This window comes from Plasmodium gallinaceum (genome assembly GCF_900005855.1).
Source record: "Plasmodium gallinaceum strain 8A genome assembly, contig: PGAL8A_v1_92, whole genome shotgun sequence".
Classification (NCBI taxonomy): Eukaryota; Apicomplexa; class Aconoidasida; order Haemosporida; family Plasmodiidae; genus Plasmodium; species Plasmodium gallinaceum.
This window is the reverse complement of record NW_021628257.1, coordinates 64974-86426: the sequence shown is the minus strand read 5'-3', so window position 1 is coordinate 86426 and position 21453 is coordinate 64974. Positions and strand designations below refer to the sequence as shown.

The following is a 21453-nucleotide window of genomic DNA, read 5'->3' as shown; positions in this document are numbered from 1 at the left end:
TTTTTTTTTTTTTTTTATTTTTTTTTTTTTTTTTTTTTTTTTTTTTTTTTTTTTTTTTTTTTTATGAATCTTAATAAATGGAATTATTAACTTTTTTTGAGTAAAAAAGCTAATAATTGTATAGAAAACGTATAGTTAATAATGTAAAAGAACTAGATAAAAAAAAATAAAGGAAATAAAGTTTTTTGCTAACTTTTCTTTATTTTATTTAATAATTATATATAATTAAATTTTAAAATTTTTTTAATTTTTTTTTTTTTTTGTTGAAGAAACTTTCGTTTCAAATTTCTAGATAAAATTTTACATTTTCAATAATAAAATTTTTGTTATTAATTACAATAATATAATTTTACTTTGTATTTCAAAATATATTTATTTTTATTAATTTAAAATCAATTATCTTCAATTGCTAGATATTATTCATTATATTATAAGTAAAATATATTTTTTATTAAAAATTAACTAATGAAAACTTAAATTTTCAATAAAAATAAAGAATTATTAGTAAAAAAAATAAAAATTCCTTAAAAACAAAAAGTATTCAATTATATAAACTACATATATATAATTTAATGGTTTATAACAATTAAAAAAATTATACAAAAATCCTTTATACTAGTAAAGGCAACTCCACTTGTTTTTTATTAATTCATTTATTTATTACTCTAATAAGGTCATTGAAAGCATTATTAATAAATTATGTATTGAACTAACAAATTAATAAAAAGCATTTAAAGATGTTTTTACTAATCTTAATTGTTGTAAAAATTATATTAATGTTATCAGTGAACAAGCTTCATATTTATAATTTATATTAATGATAAATAAAATATTTCATTATCTTTTTATGAGATTTTATGCAATAAAAATAGCTTAATTAGTTTCGTGTGCATGTAAAATTATTAGTAGACTTATTTAGAGACGTATTTATGATAACATGTAAAAAAAATGTTTGTATGCAAAAAAAAAAAAAAAAAACACAAAGTAGTATATAAAGAAAATTAATATCTTCTGAAATATAAAAGTGGTATACTTATAAAATATGCGTGGTGATAATAATAAAAAAACTATGAGATATAAAAGAAATATTCTTATTTTATTGTAGATAGATGATTATGTAAAAAATATATAGTTACCTATATAAATTAATTTTATGATAAATAAAATAGGTATAATTTTTCCCACATTATCTTTATTAATTTATTTATTTAAAATACTATAAAGGTTTTTGAACTGTGAATAAATCAATTGAATACTGCGTTAGAATTATTTAAGCTAGAATAATGTTTTATCAACTACTTGTTTCGTGACTTTGTTGTTATTGAAAAAACAAATTAATGATGAATATACAAAGAAAACTCTGTTCATTTTATTTTTATTAAATTAAAACATAACGAAAATTATTCACTATTATTAATTATTATGAAATATTGATTGCATAAGCTAATATTTGTTGTTAATTTACACAATACTATGTGTATATCACTATTTACCTTATATTTATAGTCTTTTATAAAAAAAAATCAACACATCATAATCCTCAAAAAAAAGAAAAAAATTTTTTTTTTAACATGCACTTCCTTTTGTGCATGTATTTTTTTTTTTTTTAGTGTATGCGTTCATATATTGGTTAATAAAAGGCTTTATTAACCTTTTTGGAAAATAAAAGGACTAGTTATATGAAGAATACATAGTTATGCATACAAAAAAAAAAAAAAAAAAATATTATCAATTTTTTTTTTTTGTATTTTTATAAAGAAAAAAAAAACCGTCAGGAAAAAAAAAATTGATAAAAAAAAAATCAATTGGAAAAAGATTTGTTACAAATAAGAATGAGATAAAAAAAAAAAAAAAAAAAAAATTTTTTTTTTATGAAACGAAGTATGATTTGAATTCTGTAAGAGAAAATTTTATACATGTAATAATAAAATTTTCATGTAATTAATATTCATATGATTAATATATATTTTCACTAAATTTTTATGTTTGTTAATTCAGCAGAAATATATATTAATTGCTGAATGTAACTCATAACAAATAAACAAGTAATTTACAATTAATTAATAATCAATGTTCAATAAGGATTTAAATTTTTAATAAAAATAAGGATTTTTATTAAAGTAAATAAATGCCTATTAAAATCAAAGAATAAAGAATGAAGTAGATTACATAATTAAGGATCATTCATTCAAAGCATTTAAAAATATATATAAATACATAAAAACCGTAGAGGTAACTCTACATGCTCTTTATTAATTAGTTTGTTCAATACTCTAGCAAATCACCCAATACCCAGTTAATAAATCAACTTCAGTAAAAATCACTATATTTATATTGAAACATAAATCCTTAGTAATTATTATTTCTTAAGTAAAAAACTTTTAATTACTATTTCTAAGCATTAGTGTTATAAATTCCATTTTATTCTTTAAAATAGTAAATGTATATATTTATTACTAAAAGAAACGAAAATTTAATTTTCAAAAATAGAAAATTTTCTCTGATTAAAATATTTAATAAAAATTGTAAGAATTTTTTTTTATAAAATTCATATCTTTTATATTTCAAAAAAACAAATAATAATTTATATTAAGAAAAATATTAAAAAAAAAAAGATATTCACTATTTCTTATAGAGCTTCTTTAATTAGATTTTACGCAACAATAACTGTACATTTTTTATATAGAAATTTCTTCACTATTAAAAAAGTTAATAAAGCCTTTTATTTACCAGATATACATCATCTATTGTCATAGATGTTGTTAATACACTAGTATGATCATTTTATATAAATTATTATAAAAAGAATGAATAATATATTATTTATTTATATGAAAATAACTATGATAATACGTATTTATAAATTATTATTTATGTGTATGATTTAATTTTTTTGAATAGACATATTATTAAATATCTTGTCTAGTTATTTATTTATAAATATTATAATTCTTAAATAAGAGATATAATTTTTTTTTTTTTTATGAATATTATATTACTTATAATAATTACAATAATTTTAATATTTTATATATTGTTATTTTGATAATTTAAATTTATATATATTCAACACATATATTATTTAAAATATTTTAATACCATGTCACAATTTATATAAATGTACGATATTTTTACATTTACAAACTTTTAATTGTAAAAACATTTTTTATTTATTATATTGAAAAAATATAAATCATAAAAATACACATTTATTAAATTTATGAGTGTTTTTAAGTAGAAAGGAGTTTTAAAACATTAAATAAAATATACTTATGCTTATACATTTTTATTTATTATATATTAAAGATTCTTGCAAATTAAATTAAAAATAAAAATTCTTAATAAAATTCTTTATTTATGATTACAAAAGTGTCTTGTAGTATTTAAATATTTAAGAAAGAAGCAGTTTTTTAGAAGGACAATTATTGAACTCTTTTTTATTCTATAAATTATTTATTAATATCTTGTTAAATGACCTTTCTAGTATTAAACAAACAAATTAATAAAAAGTACATAGAAAAATCTTTATTTAATTTTTGTCAGATTATTCATTTTTATTAATTATATCAAATATTTAATGCATGAGTTAATTACTATTTTTTTTTTTTTATTTAATTACATCTCATGTATATCGCATTTTGTATTACACTCTTAATTTTTCGTAAAGAAAAAAATAATAAAATATAGGAACATTTTTTTCTTAGTTTATTTACTCTTAGAGAAAATATTTGTTTTTTTAAATATGTACATTGTTTAAGTGTTAAAATATACACATTTTACCTTCATTTTAATATACACAATTAAAAGTTTTTTTTCTTATTTTATTTATTTAAATGCTATTTAAAATAAGTTGATAACACTACTTATAATCCAATATTTAAGTTATCTAAATTTTATGAGAAACATAAGAAAAAATAAAACAATTTAAATATAAATACATAAAACGAAAATAAAATAAATGCATTCTTATTATAATCAGAATCGATCAATTATGCATATAAATGTTAGACAAAAAGACATAATTTTTTTTCATGTTTAATCATAAAATTATAATAATGTACATTTAAAACATTATGTTATTATTCAGTTCTATATTTATTTATTTATACATTTTATATGGCAATAAAAATGTATATTCTTGTATTTAAAAGGAAAAAATTCATTGTATTTAATTAAAGATAATATTTTTATAGTTAATAAAATAAATAAAATTATTGCTAAAATCAAAATTTATGCTTGTGATTATTAGTATAATAAGAGAAAATTTATAAAAATATATTTTCACAATATGTTACATATAATTAATAATATTCTTTATAGTTTTTAGAATAATTATGATGGTAATTTTGCTAAAAAATAAAAAAATATTTTTCGAAAGATTCTTTATACTGTATATATATGATTAAAAAAATTTTTTTTTTTTTTTAAATTGTAACCAATTTATTTATAGTGCTTTTTATATGGTATATTATTATAATTTTAACAAAATAGATATGTTTTCACTTTTTTTATTGAATTTATGTATTTCATAATTTTTTTTTTATTTGCTTGAAATAAATGAAAAAGAAAATTATTTTAAAAAATAATTATAATAAAAAATACATATACATATGTATATTGTATAAATATTTATTATTAATAAAAACAAAAAAAAGCTTTAAGATAAAAAACATATAATAGAATAATAAAAATAGTTACATTTAAGTAAAAAATATATGCAATTAAAAATTAGTTTCATGTTAAATTAAAAATGATCACAAATATAGCACAATGCATGAAAAATACATGCATAGAAAATTTTTCAATTTATACTGTTTTTTTTTTTGAATAATGGAAATATAATATCTCTAATATATTTAAATTTATATCTATAAAACATAAATTCAATATATAAGATAATTTAAAGTTTAAGATAGTTCACAGAAAAAAACTAATAGTTAAAAAAAAAAAAAAAAAAATTCATTAACTTTATGTTAAAACATAGTATTAACTTGTTTTAAATTAACTATATATAATTTTTTTTTATCTATTTTAAGGAAGAATATAATTTTTAATGAAATATTTTTAAAATAATTTTACATATTTTAACATTTTTTTAAACTTATAAATATAAGTTCTTAATTAAATTATTTTTCACAAAATTAACAGTATTAATCTTACATAAATTAAATACAATATTAAGTATTTTTAAAAAAAAATTAAGAATTATATTTCATATAAACAAATAATTTTTTACCTTAAAAACTTATGAAATTTACAAAGATTATAATGTCATCTAAAGTAATATTACAAACATCCAAATTAACATTAGTGAAGATAAAAACAATTTTTTAAGTGGATTAATAACTCTAGCTTTATTATTATACAATAAAAGTAATAATATGAAAACATATACTTTATGTTTAAAGATTTTTACATTTTTTATTTTAACTTGGATATTTCATTGTTTTTACGACGTAAGATAATGTTTATATAAAAAAAATATATATAGATATATTTTGTTTCTAATAATTTCTAAAATTTTATATAATTTATTACTTTGACAATAAAAAAAAAATTTTAAACAATTTTTATTTTGTCTTATAGTATGATTCCAATAGATCCTTTGTTGACAAAGATATATTGCAAAAAAAAAACATGTTAAAAGATAAGAGATTATTAGCGGAGGGTAATATATCGGAAAAAAAACAAACACATATTAAAGAACGTAATGAACATTATCCATCTGGTGAAAAAGATAACAAGGATGAAAAGCCGGCTTATTTCATGAACATATATAATATGTTGTATAGTGCTTTTTTTCTATTAATATATAAATTGTTTCCTAAAAGAACAAATAGAATGAGTAATAAATTTATAGATCATATATTAAATGTAAATAGGAAAAATAATTCAGAACCATATCTATTACCAGAACTTTCACTGAATGATTTATTAATTGAGTGTTCGGTGACTTTTCTAGAGTACTGAACAGACAAATTAATAAAGAGCAAGTGGAGTTGACTCTACAGTTTTGATGAATTTGTATATATTTTTAAATGCTTTGAACGAGTGGTCCTTAACTATGTAATCTACTTCGTTCAGCATTCTTTGATTTTAATAGGCATTTATTTACTTTAATAAAAATCATTATTTTTATTAAAAATTTAAATTCTTATTGAAATTTGATTATTAATTATATGTAAATTAATTTTTTCTTTGTTATGAGTTACGTTCAGCAATTTAAATATATTGCTGTTGAATTAACAAACATAAACATTCAGTAAAAATGCAAATTAATTATATGAATATTAATTACGTGAAAATTTTATTATCATATGTGTAAATTTTTCTATCACAAATTAAAAATATAAATACTATGTAAATTAAACTCCTTTATATGCAAATATCTTTATCTCTTTAAGATCTCATTTTTATTGGTACTAAATCTTACTCCCGATTTTTTATTTTACCAATTTTCCCTCCTTCATTAAATCTTTCCAAAAAAAATAAGTATATTTTATTTACATCTTTCAATTTATAAAAAAAACACAAAAAAAAAATTAATAAAATTTTATTTTTATTTTTTTTTTTGCGTATGCATGGCTAACTACGTATTCTTCATTTAATTAGTCCTTTTATTTTCCAAAAGGGTTAATAAAGCCTTTTATTAACCAACTGTATAAAAGTCATCGGATAGGCAATTAATAAACTATTTGGGAAGAAAAAAAATAATAAATATGGATAATTATTTTTGTTATAATATTTTAAGAAAGACTTATATATCATCAGAATATAATTTTTATGTTTGTAGTTTTTATATAACTTAGCTAGTATCCTATAAATTATTCATTAACTAAAGGTTTAGTGACTTTGCTACATTATTGAACAAAAATATTAATAAATAATAGAGTTGCTTATGCTAATTTAATAAATTAAAATACAATTTAGATTATACAAATCAGCAATCTGCCTTACATATAGCCTAATTCATTAAGTATTTTATATTTTTATGAGAAATTTTCTTACATTAACAAAAATCCTATATTTTTATTAAAAATTTAAATACACTTTAAATATAAATTTTTATTAGATATTTTTTAGATATAACATTATGAATAATGTGTAACAATTTAAACCTGTGGATCTTAAATGAACAAATATAAATAATTATTAAAATAAAAAATAAACTATACACATACTACAAAATACTGAAATTTTATTATTTTTAATAATAATTTTTTATAAAAATTCAAACAAAAATTAGATACAAAGAAGTTTTTTAGTCACGATTTTTCTTCTTTTTTTTTCCCAACTTATTAAGTCATTTAAAAAATGAATATATATTTTTTTTATTTATTTATATTACTGAAAAAAAATAAGAAAAATTAACTAATCATTTATTTATTATCTAACATTTTACAAAAGGTACTATTAACGTTTTTTAGAATAAAAAAGGATACCTATAAGAAAAATAGATAGTTAGCCATACAAATGAGAGTTAAAAAAAAAAAAAATATTATATTTATTTTTTTCCTTTTGTAAATTTAAAACATATAAAAAAATATGTTCACCTTTTTTGAAATAATTTATTTTAGTCGAAAGATTAATTAAAAAAATTGACTAAAAAAGTTATTTGTAGAATATTTTGTTTAAATTTACAAAGAAGAATTTTATAATAACTATATTAAATTTATTATATTTTATTTCATTTACATAATTTAATTGTTATATTATTAATTAATTATGTTTCTTAAAGCAATGGATTAGAATTGTTAAACATTATTTATAACATTACATGTAAAATTCTGTTAATTATAAATTAATGATCAACAAGGATATAATTTTTTAATGAAAATAGGGATTTTTAATAATGTAAATAAATACTTATTATAAACAAAAAATTCTCAATGAAGTAGGATACATAGATACAGTTTTCTAGTTATTATCATTAAAATTAAATTTAAATTCTTTAAATTAGTATAGAAAACTCTAAATACTCTTTACTAATATGTTTCGTCAATCCTTCTAGCACTACAAGTTTTATTGATTTATATAGCATATTAATGATTTAAACTAGGAACTATATGTATACTGATTACATTATTAAATAATTATTCACATAAAAATTGCTATATTTTATTAAAACATAAATCCTCAGTAATTCTTATTCTTAAGTACAAAACTTTTAATTAGTATTTCTAAGAATTAGTGTTAAGATATTCTAGTTCATTTTTTAAAATAATAAAAATAAGCAAATAATAAGGATATATATTTATATTATTTCTAGAAACATCGAAAATTTAAATTTCAAAAATAGAAAATTTTCTCTGATTAAAATATTAAGCAAAAATCATAAGAATTTTTTTTATAATATTTATATCTTTTAAAGTTCAAAAAAACAAATAATAATTTATATTAAGAAAAATATTAAATAAAAATGTTAAATATTTTTTATTTAGTTTTTTTAATTAGCTTTTAAGCAATGATAACTGTGCATTTATTTTATAGGAATTTTTTCATTATAAAAAAAGTTAGTAAAGCCTTTTATTAACTATACATATATTATACATTGTTATAGATGTCATTTATGCACTAATATAATCATTTTATATACATTGTTATAAAAAGAATGAAAAATATATTATTTATTTATATAAAAATAACTATGATAATACGTATTTATAAATTATTATTTATATGTATGATTTAATTTTTTTGAATAGACATATTATTAACTATCTTGCATAGCAATTTATTTATAAATATCATAATTTTTAAATAGGAGATATAAATAATTTTTTTCTTTATGAATATTATATTAATTATAATAATTAAAATAATTTTACGTCTCATAGATTTTTATTTGGATAATTTAAATTTCTAGATATGCAATACATATATTATTTATAATGTTTTATTAACGTGTAACATTCTGTATAAATGTAATATATTTTTACATTTACAAACTTTAGTTTTAAAAACATTATTTATATATTAAATAAAAAAAATATAAATTATAAAAATATACTTTTTTGAATTTACGATTATATTTCACAAAATAATAAGTTCTAAAATAATAAAAAAGGCAATACGCATGCTTATACATTTTTATTTATGATATAATAAAGATTTTTGATAATTAAATTAAAAAAATAAAAATTCTTAATAATATTCTTTATTAGCGTTTGCAAAGATGTCTTATAGCATTTAAATGAATAAAAAAATGCAGTATATGAAGGGGAAATTACTGAAATATTTTCAATTATATAAATGGTTTTTTAATATCTCGTTCAACGACCTTGTTAGTATTGAACAAACAAATTAATAAAAAGCATATAGAAAAATTTCTGCTTATTTTTTTTTTTATAAGATTATTCAATTTCAATAATTATATCAAATATAAAATGCATGAGTTAATTACTCTTGTTGTTATATTATATCTCATGTATATTACATCTTATATTACACTTTCAATTGTTCTTAAAAAAAAAAAAAATAATAATATATACATATATTTTTTTCTTAGTGTATTTACTTTTAGATCAGCATTTTTTTTTAAGGTATTTACATTTAGTGAATGTATTTTTTTTCTAAATATACTTATTTTATTTAAATGTATAAGTATACATATTTTACATTCATTTTAGCATACACAATTAAAAAATTTTTTCTCATTTTATTTATTTAAATATTATTTAAAATAACTTAATAATACTATTTATAGGCGAATTATCAAACTATTTAAATATTATTAAAAGAGTAAGGATAAATAAAAAAATTGAAATATAAATATATAAAACTAAAATAAAATCATAAATAAAATAAATGCATTCTTATAACGATCAAAAGTTATCAATCAGGCATATAAAGGCTAAAAAAAAAGACAAATATTTTTTTTTCATATTTAATTAGAAAACTATAATAATATACATGCAATTAGTTATGTTATTATTGGGTTTTATATTTATATATTGATACATTTTATATCACAATAAAAATGCATAACCTTGTTTTTTATTAGAAAAAATCCATTTTATTTAAGATATGTCTCTATATTAATATTATAAATAATATTTTCGTTTAATTTAAAATATACACTTGTGATTATTAGTTCAAAAAGCGGAAATTTATAAAAATATATTTTCACAATATGCTTCATATAATAAAGAATTTTCTTCATAGTTTTTAGAACAATTAAGTATATTTGTTATAAAATAAACTAATTTCAAAACATGCTTTTTACTATATATTTATGATTTATAAAATAGTTTATTTTTTTTAAATAGTAATTAATTTATATAAAGTGCTTTTTAAATGATATATTATTATAATTTCTTTAAAATAAATATGTTTTCACTATTTCATTTGAATTTGTGCATTTTATAATTTTTTTTTATTTTTTGTAATATAAACAAAAGAGAAAATTTTTTTAAAAAATAATTATAATTACAGTAAATAAATACATATACATATGTATACTGTATAAACTTTTATTATTAACAATAAAAAAAAAAAACATTAAAATAAAAAATATAAAATAGAAAAATTAAAATAGTTACACTTAAAGCAAAAATACATACAATCAAAAATTAGTTTCATGTTAAATTAAAAATGACCATAAATATAGTATACAGTAAAATAAAAATGCATGCATAGAAAAATTTTTAATTTATAGCTTTTTTTTATTTTTGATAGAGATATTATATCTATAATATATCTAAATTTATATCTATAAATCATAAATTTCATATATAAAATAATTTAAAGTTTAAATTGATTCAAAGAAAAAAACTAATAGTTAAACAAGAAAAAAAATAAAAAAAATTATGTATAAAACATTTATAACATTAACTTGTTTTAAATTAACAATATATAATTTTTTTTTATCTGTTTCAAGGATCAATATAATATTAATGTAATATCTTTAAAATAATTTTACATATTTTAACATTTTTTTTTACTTATATATGTTCTTAAATTATTTTTCAAAAAATTAGCAGCATTATTCTTATATAAAGTAAATACCATATTATATATAATTAAAAAAAAATTAAGAATTATATTTCATATAAACAAACAATTTATTACCTTAAAAACTTAAATAATTTACAAAGATTATAATATCATCTACAGTAATATTACAAATATCTAACTTAGCATTAGTGAAAATAAAAACAATTTTGTAAGTAGATTAATAACTCTAACATTATTATTATATTATAACAGTAATAAAATGAAAGCGTTTACTTTATGTTTAAAGATTTTTACATTTCTTATTTTAACTTGGATATTTCATTGCTTTTACAACGTAAGATAATGTTCTTATAAATAAAATCTATATAAATATATTTTGCTTCTAATAATTTTTAAAATTTTATTCAATTTAATACTTTAACAATAAAAAAAAACTTATAAACAATTATTATTTTATCTTATAGTATGATTCCAGTATGTCTTTGATTAATAAAGATACAATGCAAATAGCAAACCGGATAAAACATGAAAGATTGTTAGCAGAGGCTGGTGTATTGGAAAAAAAACAAACGAATATAAAGGAACGTAAAGAATATTATCCATCTGATGAAAAAAATAACAAGGATGAAAAGCTGGTTTATTTCAAGAGAATGTTTAATATGTGGTGCATTGCTATTACCCTATTAATGTACGAACTATTTTGTAAAAAAACAAATGAAATGAATAATGAATATAGATATCAAATGCTGAATATTAATAGGAATAATAATTCACAACCTCATGAGCTGCCTATAGTTTAATTGACTTAATAATATAATAATACACATAGAAAAAGAAAAAAATTAATTTATAGAATTTTAAAAAATCTTCATTTATATTATGATAAATGTTTATATCAATATATAGAACAGGAAAAAAATAAAATAAAAAAAAGAGATAAATAATTAAAAACTATAATGATGATTAAAAATAGATATTATTAGCTTTTATGAAAATATAAATTAATATATGAAAAGCAAATACTTAATTAGCCATGCACAGGTGCTAGTTAAAAAAAAAATCAATATTTTGCTTTACATTTATTTATAGAAATATATTTTATTTTGTTAAAAAAAAAGTAATTATTAAAAGAGAACATATTTTTAGGAGAAAATATTTTTATCAGAAAATTTTATATTTTTGAGAGTGAAATTTTCGTAATTAGTGATATTAATATAATTTATGATTTTTTTTGCTCTTTTAGAAAAATGTAGACACAAATAACTCAAAATTATTCATTAAAAGTTATATAAGGAATATTTTGTAATTAAAAATTAATGATTAATGAAAATTTATGTCCTTAATGAAAACATAGGATTTTTATTAAAGAAAATAAATTCTCAATGAGTCACATAATTTACAGTTTATTGGTTTATATCATTAAAGTTATATTTAAATTCATTAATTCAGTAGATAAAATTCTACATTCTCTTCACTAATTTTTCCATTCATTACTTGATTTATTAATTACCAGGTTAATGACATTAATAATCTTTAACAAACAAATTAATATAGAGAATGTAAAGAAAAATTATTTTATTCTTTTACAATTAATATAAAATACAAATCATTCACTTTTATTAATTAATATAAAATATTGCAGGCGTCAGTTAATTCCTAATGTTATTAATTTACGCAATATTCCATGTATATCACCTTTTTACATTGCATTTTTAATTTTTCAAAAGAAAATACTCTATATCATCTTCATCAAAAAGAAAATCTTTTTTTTTTGATGATAATTTATTCATAATAAAAAATATCAATAAATATAATTTTTTTTCTATTTCAATATCTCAACAAAGAAAAATATAATAAAATATATCTACATGTTTTTCTAGCTTGTATATTTTTTCAGCGATTATTATTTTTTTTAAAGTATATGCATCAATTCATGTTTTATTAATTGAGTGTTCGGTGACTTTTCTAGAGTACTGAACAGACAAATTAATAAAGAGCATGTAGAGTTGCCTCTATGGTTTTGTTGTATTTACATATATTTTTGGATGTTTTGAACGAGTGATCCTTAATTGTGTAATCTACTTCATTCAGCATTCTTTAATTTCAATAGGCATTTATTTACTTTAATAAAAATCCTTATTTTTATTAAAAATTTAAATCCTTATTGAACATTAATTATTAATTAATTCTAAATTACTAGTTTATTTATTATGTGTTACATTCAGCAATTAATATATATTGCTGTTGAATTAACAAACATAAACAATTATTTACAAATATCAGAAATTATACAAATATTAATTACATGAAAATTTTAATTGTTATGTATATAAAATTTTCTTTTACAAAATTCATCACCATAAATTATTTCATTTCCTTTCCCAAAAAAAAAATTCTTTTTTTTTTTTTTTTATCAAAATTTTTCCTGACAGTCTTTGTACTTTTTTTAAAAAAAAAAGTACAAACAAAAAAAAATCATCAATTTTTTTTTGTGAGTGTGTGCATGACTAACTTCGTATTCTTCATTTAACTAATCTTTTCATTTTCCAAAAAGGTTAATAAATCATTTTATTAAAAATGAATAGACATATTATTTTCTATCTTGTCTAACTATTTATTTATAAATAATGCAATTCTTAAATAGGAGATATAATCTTTTTTTCCTTATGAATATTATAATACTTATAATAATTAAAATAATATTTCCATTTCATAGACTATTATTTTGATAATTTAAATTTATATATATTAAACATATATATTATTTAAAATATTCTAATACCACGTAACAATTTATGTAAATGTAAGATATTTTTACATTTACAAACTTTTAGTAGTAAAAACATTATTTATATATTATATTAAGAAAATATAAATCTTAAAAGTGCACATTATTAAATTTATTACAATTTTTTACATAGAAAGGTGTTCTGAAATATTAATAAAGGTAGTACATATGTATATACATTTTTATTTATGTTATATTTATGATTGCTGAAAATTAAATTTAAAAAATAAAAATTCTTAATAAAATTCTTCATTAATGATTACAAAGATGTCTTATAGCCTTCATATGAATAACAAAAATGTAATATATAAAGGGGAAATTATTTAACTATTTTCTATTATATAAATGATTATTTATTATCTCGTTCAATGACATTGTTAGTATGGAGCAAATTAATAAAAAGCCTATAGAAAAATCTCTATTTGTTTTATTTTTATACGATTATTCACTTTTAATAATAATATCAAATATAAAATGCATGAGTTAATTACTCTTGTTGTTATATTATATCTCATGTATATTACATCTTATATTACTCTTTCAATTGTTCTTAAAAAAAAAAAAATAATAAAATATACACATATTTTTTTCTTATTGTATTTACTTTTAGATCAGAATTTTTTTTTTAAGGTATTTACATTTAGTGAATGTATTTTTTTTCTAAATATACGTATTTTGTTTAAGTGTTTAAGTATACACATTTTACATTCATATTAACATACACAATTAAATTTTTTTTTCTCAATTTATTTATTTATATATTATTTATTAATTCTATAGTACTATCTATAGCTGGTTAATAAAAGGCTTCATTAACCTTTTTGGCTATAAAAAAAGACTAGCTATGTGGAGAATACGTAGTTGTGCTAACTAAAAAAAAAAAAAAAAAAAAAATTATTGTAATTTTTTTTTGAAATATTTTTATTTTGAAAAAGATGAAGATAAAATAAAAAAAAAATAAAAAAACATTTATGATTATTTTTTTTTTGGGGGGGAAAGAGAATTATTTTATGGAGAAGGAGATTTTTTTTACAAAAGATAAGAATGTTTTTGTAAAGAGTTTAATTTGCTTAATATTTACATTTTGAATTTATGAAAGAAAATTTTATACATATGACAATAAAATTTTCACGTAATTAATATTCTTATAATTTATTTGCATTTTTACTAATTGTTTATGTTTGTTAATTCAACAGCACTATGTTTAAATTGCTCAACATAACTCATAACAAAGAAATAATTAAAATACATTTAATTAATAGTCAATATTCAATAAGGATTTAAATTTTTAATAAAAATAAGGATTTTTTATTAAAGTAAATAAATGCCTATTGAAAGTAATGAATCCTGAACGAAGTAGAGCACACAATTAAGAATCACTCATTCAAAGCATATAAAAATATATATAAATACTACAAAATCGTTGAGGCATCTCTACATGCTCTTTATTAATTTGTTTGTTCAGTACTCTAGTAAAGTCACCGAACACCCAGTTAATAAATCAATAGCCCAATAATCAAGCTATTCAAATATTATGAAAAAGGAAAGGAAAAATAAAAAAAATTGAAGTATAAATATATAAAACTAAAATAAAATAAAAAATAAAATAAATGCATTCTTATATCAATCAAAAGTTATCAGTTAAACATATAAAGGCTAAAAAAAAAAAAAAAAACAAATATTTTTTTTTCATGTTTAATTAGAAAAAAAAGATAATATACATGCAAATATTTATGTTATTATTCGGTTTTACATATACTTATTGATACGTGTTATATCCAAATAAAAATGCATACCCCTGTATTTTATAAGAAAAAATCAACTGTATGTAATTAAAGATATATCTTTATAGTCAATATGATAAATAATACTTTTATTTAATTTTAAACTTATACTTGTGATTATTAGTACAAAAAGGGAAAATTTATAAAAATATATTTTCACAATATATTTCATATAATAAAGAATATTGTTCATAGTTTTTAGAAAAATTAAGTAAATTTGTTAAAAAATAAACTAAATTCAAAACATGTTTTTTACTATACATATATGATTTATAAAATAGTTTTTTTTTCTTTTAAATTGTAACCAATTTATTTTAAGTGCTTTTTATATGATATATTATTATAATTTCTTTATAATAGTATATTTTCACTTTAAATTGAATTTGTGAATTTCATAATTTTTTTTTATTTTGTGTGAAACAAATGAAAATGAAAATTTTTTTTAAAATTTATTAAAATGAAAAAAAATAAATATATAAACAAATATTGTAAAAACATTTATTAATAATAAAAATGAAAAAAAAAAAATTTAATATAAAAAAAGAATAATAGAAAAATTAAAATAGTTGCATTTAAACCAATAATATAAACAATTAAAAATTAGTTTCATGTTAAATTAAAAATGAATACAAATATAGAACATTGAATAAAAAATACATGCATAGAAAATTTTTCAATTTATAGTGTTTTTTTTTATTTTTGATCGAGATATAATATCTCTAATATATCTAAATTTATATCTGGAAATCATAAATTTCATATATAAAATAATTTAAAGTTCAAGTTGATTTGCAGAAAAAAACTAATAGTTAAACAAAAAAAAAATAAAAAAAAATTCATTAAGTATAAAACATTTATAACATTAACTTGTTTAAAATTAACAACATATATTTTTTTATATAGTTTAAGGATCAATATAATATTAATGTAATATTTATAAAATAATATTATATATTTAAACCTTTTTTTTTACTTATATGTGTACTTACTTAAATTATTTTTCAAAAAATTAGTAGCATTATTCTTACATAAAGTAAATACCATATTATATATAATTAAAAAAAAATTAAGAATTATATTTCATATAAACAAACAATTTATTACCTTAAAAACTTAAATAATTTACAAAGATTATAATATCATCTACAGTAATATTACAAATATCTAACTTAGCATTAGTGAAAATAAAAACAATTTTGTAAGTAGATTAATAACTCTAACATTATTGTTATATTATAATAGCAATAAAATGAAAACCTTTACTTTATGTTTAAAGATTTTTACATTTCTTATTTTAACATGGATATTTCATTGCTTTTACAATGTAAGATAATGTTCTTATAAATAAAATCTATATAAATATATTTTGCTTCTAATAATTTCTAAAATTTTATTTAATTTGTTACTTTGACAATAAAAAAAAAAATTTTAACAATTATTATTTTATCTCATAGTATGATTCCAGTAGGTCTTTTATTGATAAAGATACATTACCAATAAAAAACAAGTTAAAAGATAAGAGATTATTAGCGGAGGGTAATATATCAGAGAAAAATCTAGCACATATTAAAGAACGTAAAGAACATTATCCATCTGGTGAAAAAGATAACAGGAATGAAAAGCTGATTAATTTGAAGAGCATGTTTAGTATGTGGTATAATGCTATTTATCTATTAATGTGTGATCTGCCTGTTATAGTAGATTATGAAATATCTAGTAAATGTAAAGAACAAATGTTGAATTTTTATAGGAGTAATAATTCATTTATGATGTATATTGAGCCAGTTTAACTGATTTACTAAAATAATAATATAGCTGTTAAAAAAAAAAAATTGATATAATTTTGTAAAATATTCACTTATGATAAATTTTTATGTGAATATAAAGAACAATAAAAAATAAAATAAAAAAGAGAAATTAAAAAATAAAAACTAAAAAATTTATTAAAAATAGACTTTCATAATCCTTAAGAAAATAAAAATAAATAATTGAAAAAAAAATGCTTAATTAACCATGCACAAGTGATAATTTAAGAAAAATCAATATTTTGCTTTACATTCTTTTTTAGAAATATGTTTTATTTTATTTAAAAAATAAAATAAAATTATTGAAAGAGAAAAAATTTATAGAAAGAAACATTTTCGTAAGAAAATTATATATTTTTGAGAGAGAAATTTTCGTTGTTAGTGATACTAAAATAATTTAAATTTTTTTCTTGCTCTAATAAAAAAAAGTGAACATGAATAACTGATTTATTAACTAGATGTTCGGTGACTTTATTAAAGTACTGAACAAAAAATTAATAGAGAGCATGTAGAGTTGCCTCTACGGTTTTGATATATTTATATATATTTCTAAATGCTTTGAATGAGTGATCCTTAATTACGTAATCTATTTTATTCAGCATTCTTTAATTTCAATAGGCATTTATTTACTTTAATAAAAATCTTTATTTTTATTAAAAATTTAAATCCTTATTGAACATTAATTATTAATTAATTGTAAATTATTAGTTTATTTGTTATGAGTTACATTCAGCAATTAATATATATTGCTGTTGAATTAACAAACATAAAAAAATTAGTAAAAATTCAAATAAATTAAATGAATATTAATTACATGAAAATTTTATTGTTATATGTATAAAATTTTCTTTTACAAAATTCATCACAAAAACTTTTTCATTTCCTAAAAAAAAAATTCTTTTCTTTTTTTTTTTGTTTTTTATTTATTAGTAACAAATTTTTTTCTAATTGATTTTTTTAATCAATTTTTTTCCTGACGATCTTCGTATTTTTTATAAAATTTTATTCCTGACAGTCTTTGTGCTTTTTTTTTAAAAAAAAAGTACAAACAAAAAAAAAACCATCAATTTTTTTTTTTGTGTGTGTGTGCATAACCAACTTCGTATTCTTCATTTAACTAATCTTTTTATTTTCCAAAAAGGTTAATAAAGCCTTTTATTAAACACGTATCTGGCTCTATACCAAGTTATTTAACTGAAACCATTGATACAGTACATAAATCCGCTCCTGTATCTAGTAGTACATTGGCGTTATGTCCGTTAATTTCTACTGTTTGTTCCGCATTCGTACATCGTCCTTTTAAGCTTCCAATTTCTATAGTCCTATTAACAGATGATTCACTTTCTGCTGAATCTGTTAAACCTTCATCGGATTCTTTTTCGATGTCAATTCCTTTATCCTTGAATACTTTATTTACTCTATTCCTCTTTCTATCCTTCTCTTCATCACTTCCTTTAGGTTTATTTTCTTTATACCATTCTTTTTCCTTTTCTTTTTGTCTTTCTAGGTGTTCCAATTGTTTAATAAGGTATTTTTATATTTGGCGGATTTTCTGTGGATTTGTTTCATTTTTGATAATTTTAAAATTTAAATCATATCTTTTAACTGTTATTATACCTAAAATTTCATCTTCGTTATCTCGAATAACTTTATTTCTACATACTTTTACTGTGTGTCCTATTTCATTACAATTTTGGATCTTTTTTTTCGGTAAAAACAGTATCTTTTTAAATGGTTATTCCCTCCACAACAATAACATTTCATAAGACTTTGTTTCTTATCCTTACCAATACTATTGTCCATGTAGGTCTGATCTGCAGCGTATATACTCCAATTTCGGTCCTCATCTATCTTTATTTCTCTATTTTCTACATTTAGCATATATTTTCTTATCTCCGTGAAAGTTTTATCCATTTCCACCTTTATATCTTATTCTTTTAAGAATTTCTCTCGTATATATCTTTTAAAGCATCTTAAAATATCCTTTCTGTATATACTATTCTCTTCCTTTAAATACAAACAAATAAGAGCGTGCGAATTACAGTCAGTAATAAATGAACTAATGGCTTCTTTTACAGATTATTTTCTTGGTGTATTAAATAAAATCCTTGTTAAAATGAATTTCTCATCTGGTTGTTCAAAGATTACATTAGCTAATTTAATTTGAAATTGTAACATATCGGTGACTTTTATGTCTCTTGATAATTTAGCTATTTCCTGGTGGTAGATGTTTTATGTTAAAGATCCAAATATCATATATGTTTTTACTCTGGATATTCCTTGCATTTTTGCCTTCATTTCGAATATCATAAACCAACTAAAGTATAGTTCTAAAGATTAATCACTAAATTTTGGGGGTCCAGGTGGTACTTTAGCTCTTATATCGATTGTTTCTAATTTCAAATATGTATGAATGATTAAATTCTATTATATTCGCAAAAGAATGTGGTTTAAGGTTGTATAATTCTTTATCCATCTTAAACTATTAATCCAATCTGGATTCTTTTTGTGCTGGTTTAGGTATTCCTACTGTTGTCGCCAATTGATTTATTAATGGGGTGTTCGATGACTTTGTTAGAGTACTGAACAAACAAATTAATAAAGAACATGTAGAGTTTCCTCTTGCTTAATAAAAGGCTTTATTAACCTTTTTGTTAATAAAAAAGACTGGTTATATGAAGAATACGTAATTGGTTTTTCACACGCAAATATAAAAAAAAAGAAAAAAAATGATACATTTTTTTTTTGTTTTACTTTTTATAATTTAAAAAGACGTAAAAAAAAAAAAAAAAAAAGGATATTTTTTTTAAGAAAGAAAGAAAAGAACGTCAGGAAAATTGTCGAAAGATTGGTAAAAAATCAATTGAAAAAGGATTTGTTACAAATAAGAAAAAGATATTGATATACAAAAGAATTTAATTTATATAGTATGATTAATTAATTTTGTATGAGAAAAATTTATACATATAATAATAAAATTTTCACGTAATTAATAAATGTATAATTAATTTGTATTTTTCACTAATTGTTTATGTTTGTTAATTCAACAGCAATATATTTAAATTGCTGAACATAACTCATAACAAAAAAACAAGTAATATACATTTAATTAATAATCAATATTCAATAAGGATTTAAATTTTTAGTAAAAATAAAGATTTTTATTAAAGTAAATTAATGCCTATTGAAATCAAAGAATGCTGAACAAAGTAGATCACATAATTAAGAATCACTTGTTCAAAGCATTTTAAAATATATACAAATACATCAAAACCGTAGAGAAAACTCTACATGCTCTTTATTAATTTGTTTGTTTAGTACTCTAGCAAAGTCACCGAACACCCAATTAATAAATCACCAATTAATGAATAAACAAATCAAAATTACACTAAATTCTACAAATTTGATTAGTTGTGAAAGTATTTTTCACAAATAATATGTAATTTTTATATAATTAAACTATATAAAATTCAATAAATAACTTATATCACATGAATTTACTACCTTCTAAATGAAATATATAGCTCAATATTTTATTTGTTTCTAATATAATAATAAATTTATAATATATTTAAATAGATTTACTAAATTTAACTTATTTAGCAGTCTAAACATTTGAATCAGATCGTTGATTATATGTGAAATAATTCTATTACGTTAATCTATAAAAATTATTTAAAAATATTTTTAATAAATTCTAATTTTTTATTCAAAAATTAGTAAGTTTATTTTAAAATTCTTTTCTATGAACATATACTTAAACATCATTTTTTTTTTTAATTACTTGTTTGAAACATTTTTCAATGTATTAATCGTTTATATCTATCTTTTTATTTTATTTATATTTACTAATATTTAAAAAAATTTAATGATGCCTTTTATTAATCTAGGCAAATACAAATATTGAGGTATTTATTTCTTATTTAGTCCTTCAAATAATTTTGTATAATAATGACTAATAAAAGATATAATTAAAATTTTACGAAATGATAGATAATTAATAATATGAAAAATAACGAATTAGTTATTAACACTTAATGTTTAATAAAATAGATAATTAAAGAAAGAACATTGAATGTTTTCATTTTGTGATGTTGCAAATTATATTTGTTAATTATGA

At 17.9% G+C, this 21453-nt stretch overlaps 3 protein-coding genes across 3 annotated transcripts, besides 9 other annotated features; all 3 read left to right on the top strand.

The window, feature by feature from the left end:
* The first annotated feature begins 290 nt into the window (after window positions 1-290).
* Window positions 291-710: a repeat region.
* Window positions 711-1627: 917 nt separating this feature from the next.
* Window positions 1628-2308: a repeat region.
* Window positions 2309-5381: 3073 nt separating this feature from the next.
* On the top strand, window positions 5382-5970 carry PGAL8A_00324500 (fam-g protein; the record flags this gene model as incomplete). The annotated part of the gene is made up of 2 exons (XM_028672271.1): window positions 5382-5456; window positions 5587-5970. 2 exons carry the CDS (start codon window positions 5382-5384, stop codon window positions 5968-5970), a joined length of 459 nt encoding a protein of 152 aa, XP_028528840.1.
* Window position 5971: 1 nt separating this feature from the next.
* Window positions 5972-6459: a repeat region.
* A 368-nt stretch (window positions 6460-6827) lies between these two features.
* Window positions 6828-7234: a repeat region.
* Window positions 7235-11215: 3981 nt separating this feature from the next.
* PGAL8A_00324400 (fam-g protein) lies at window positions 11216-11756 on the top strand (the record flags this gene model as incomplete). Its single annotated transcript, XM_028672270.1, has 2 exons — window positions 11216-11290; window positions 11421-11756. 2 exons carry the CDS (start codon window positions 11216-11218, stop codon window positions 11754-11756), a joined length of 411 nt encoding a protein of 136 aa, XP_028528839.1.
* A 1118-nt stretch (window positions 11757-12874) lies between these two features.
* Window positions 12875-13368: a repeat region.
* Window positions 13369-14537: 1169 nt separating this feature from the next.
* Window positions 14538-15250: a repeat region.
* A 1527-nt stretch (window positions 15251-16777) lies between these two features.
* PGAL8A_00324300 (fam-g protein) lies at window positions 16778-17318 on the top strand (the record flags this gene model as incomplete). Its single annotated transcript, XM_028672269.1, has 2 exons — window positions 16778-16852; window positions 16983-17318. The coding sequence occupies 2 exons, from the start codon at window positions 16778-16780 to the stop codon at window positions 17316-17318; spliced, it is 411 nt and encodes a 136-aa protein (XP_028528838.1).
* A 452-nt stretch (window positions 17319-17770) lies between these two features.
* Window positions 17771-18333: a repeat region.
* A 167-nt stretch (window positions 18334-18500) lies between these two features.
* Window positions 18501-19956: a repeat region.
* A 230-nt stretch (window positions 19957-20186) lies between these two features.
* Window positions 20187-20708: a repeat region.
* The last annotated feature ends 745 nt before the right edge of the window (window positions 20709-21453 follow it).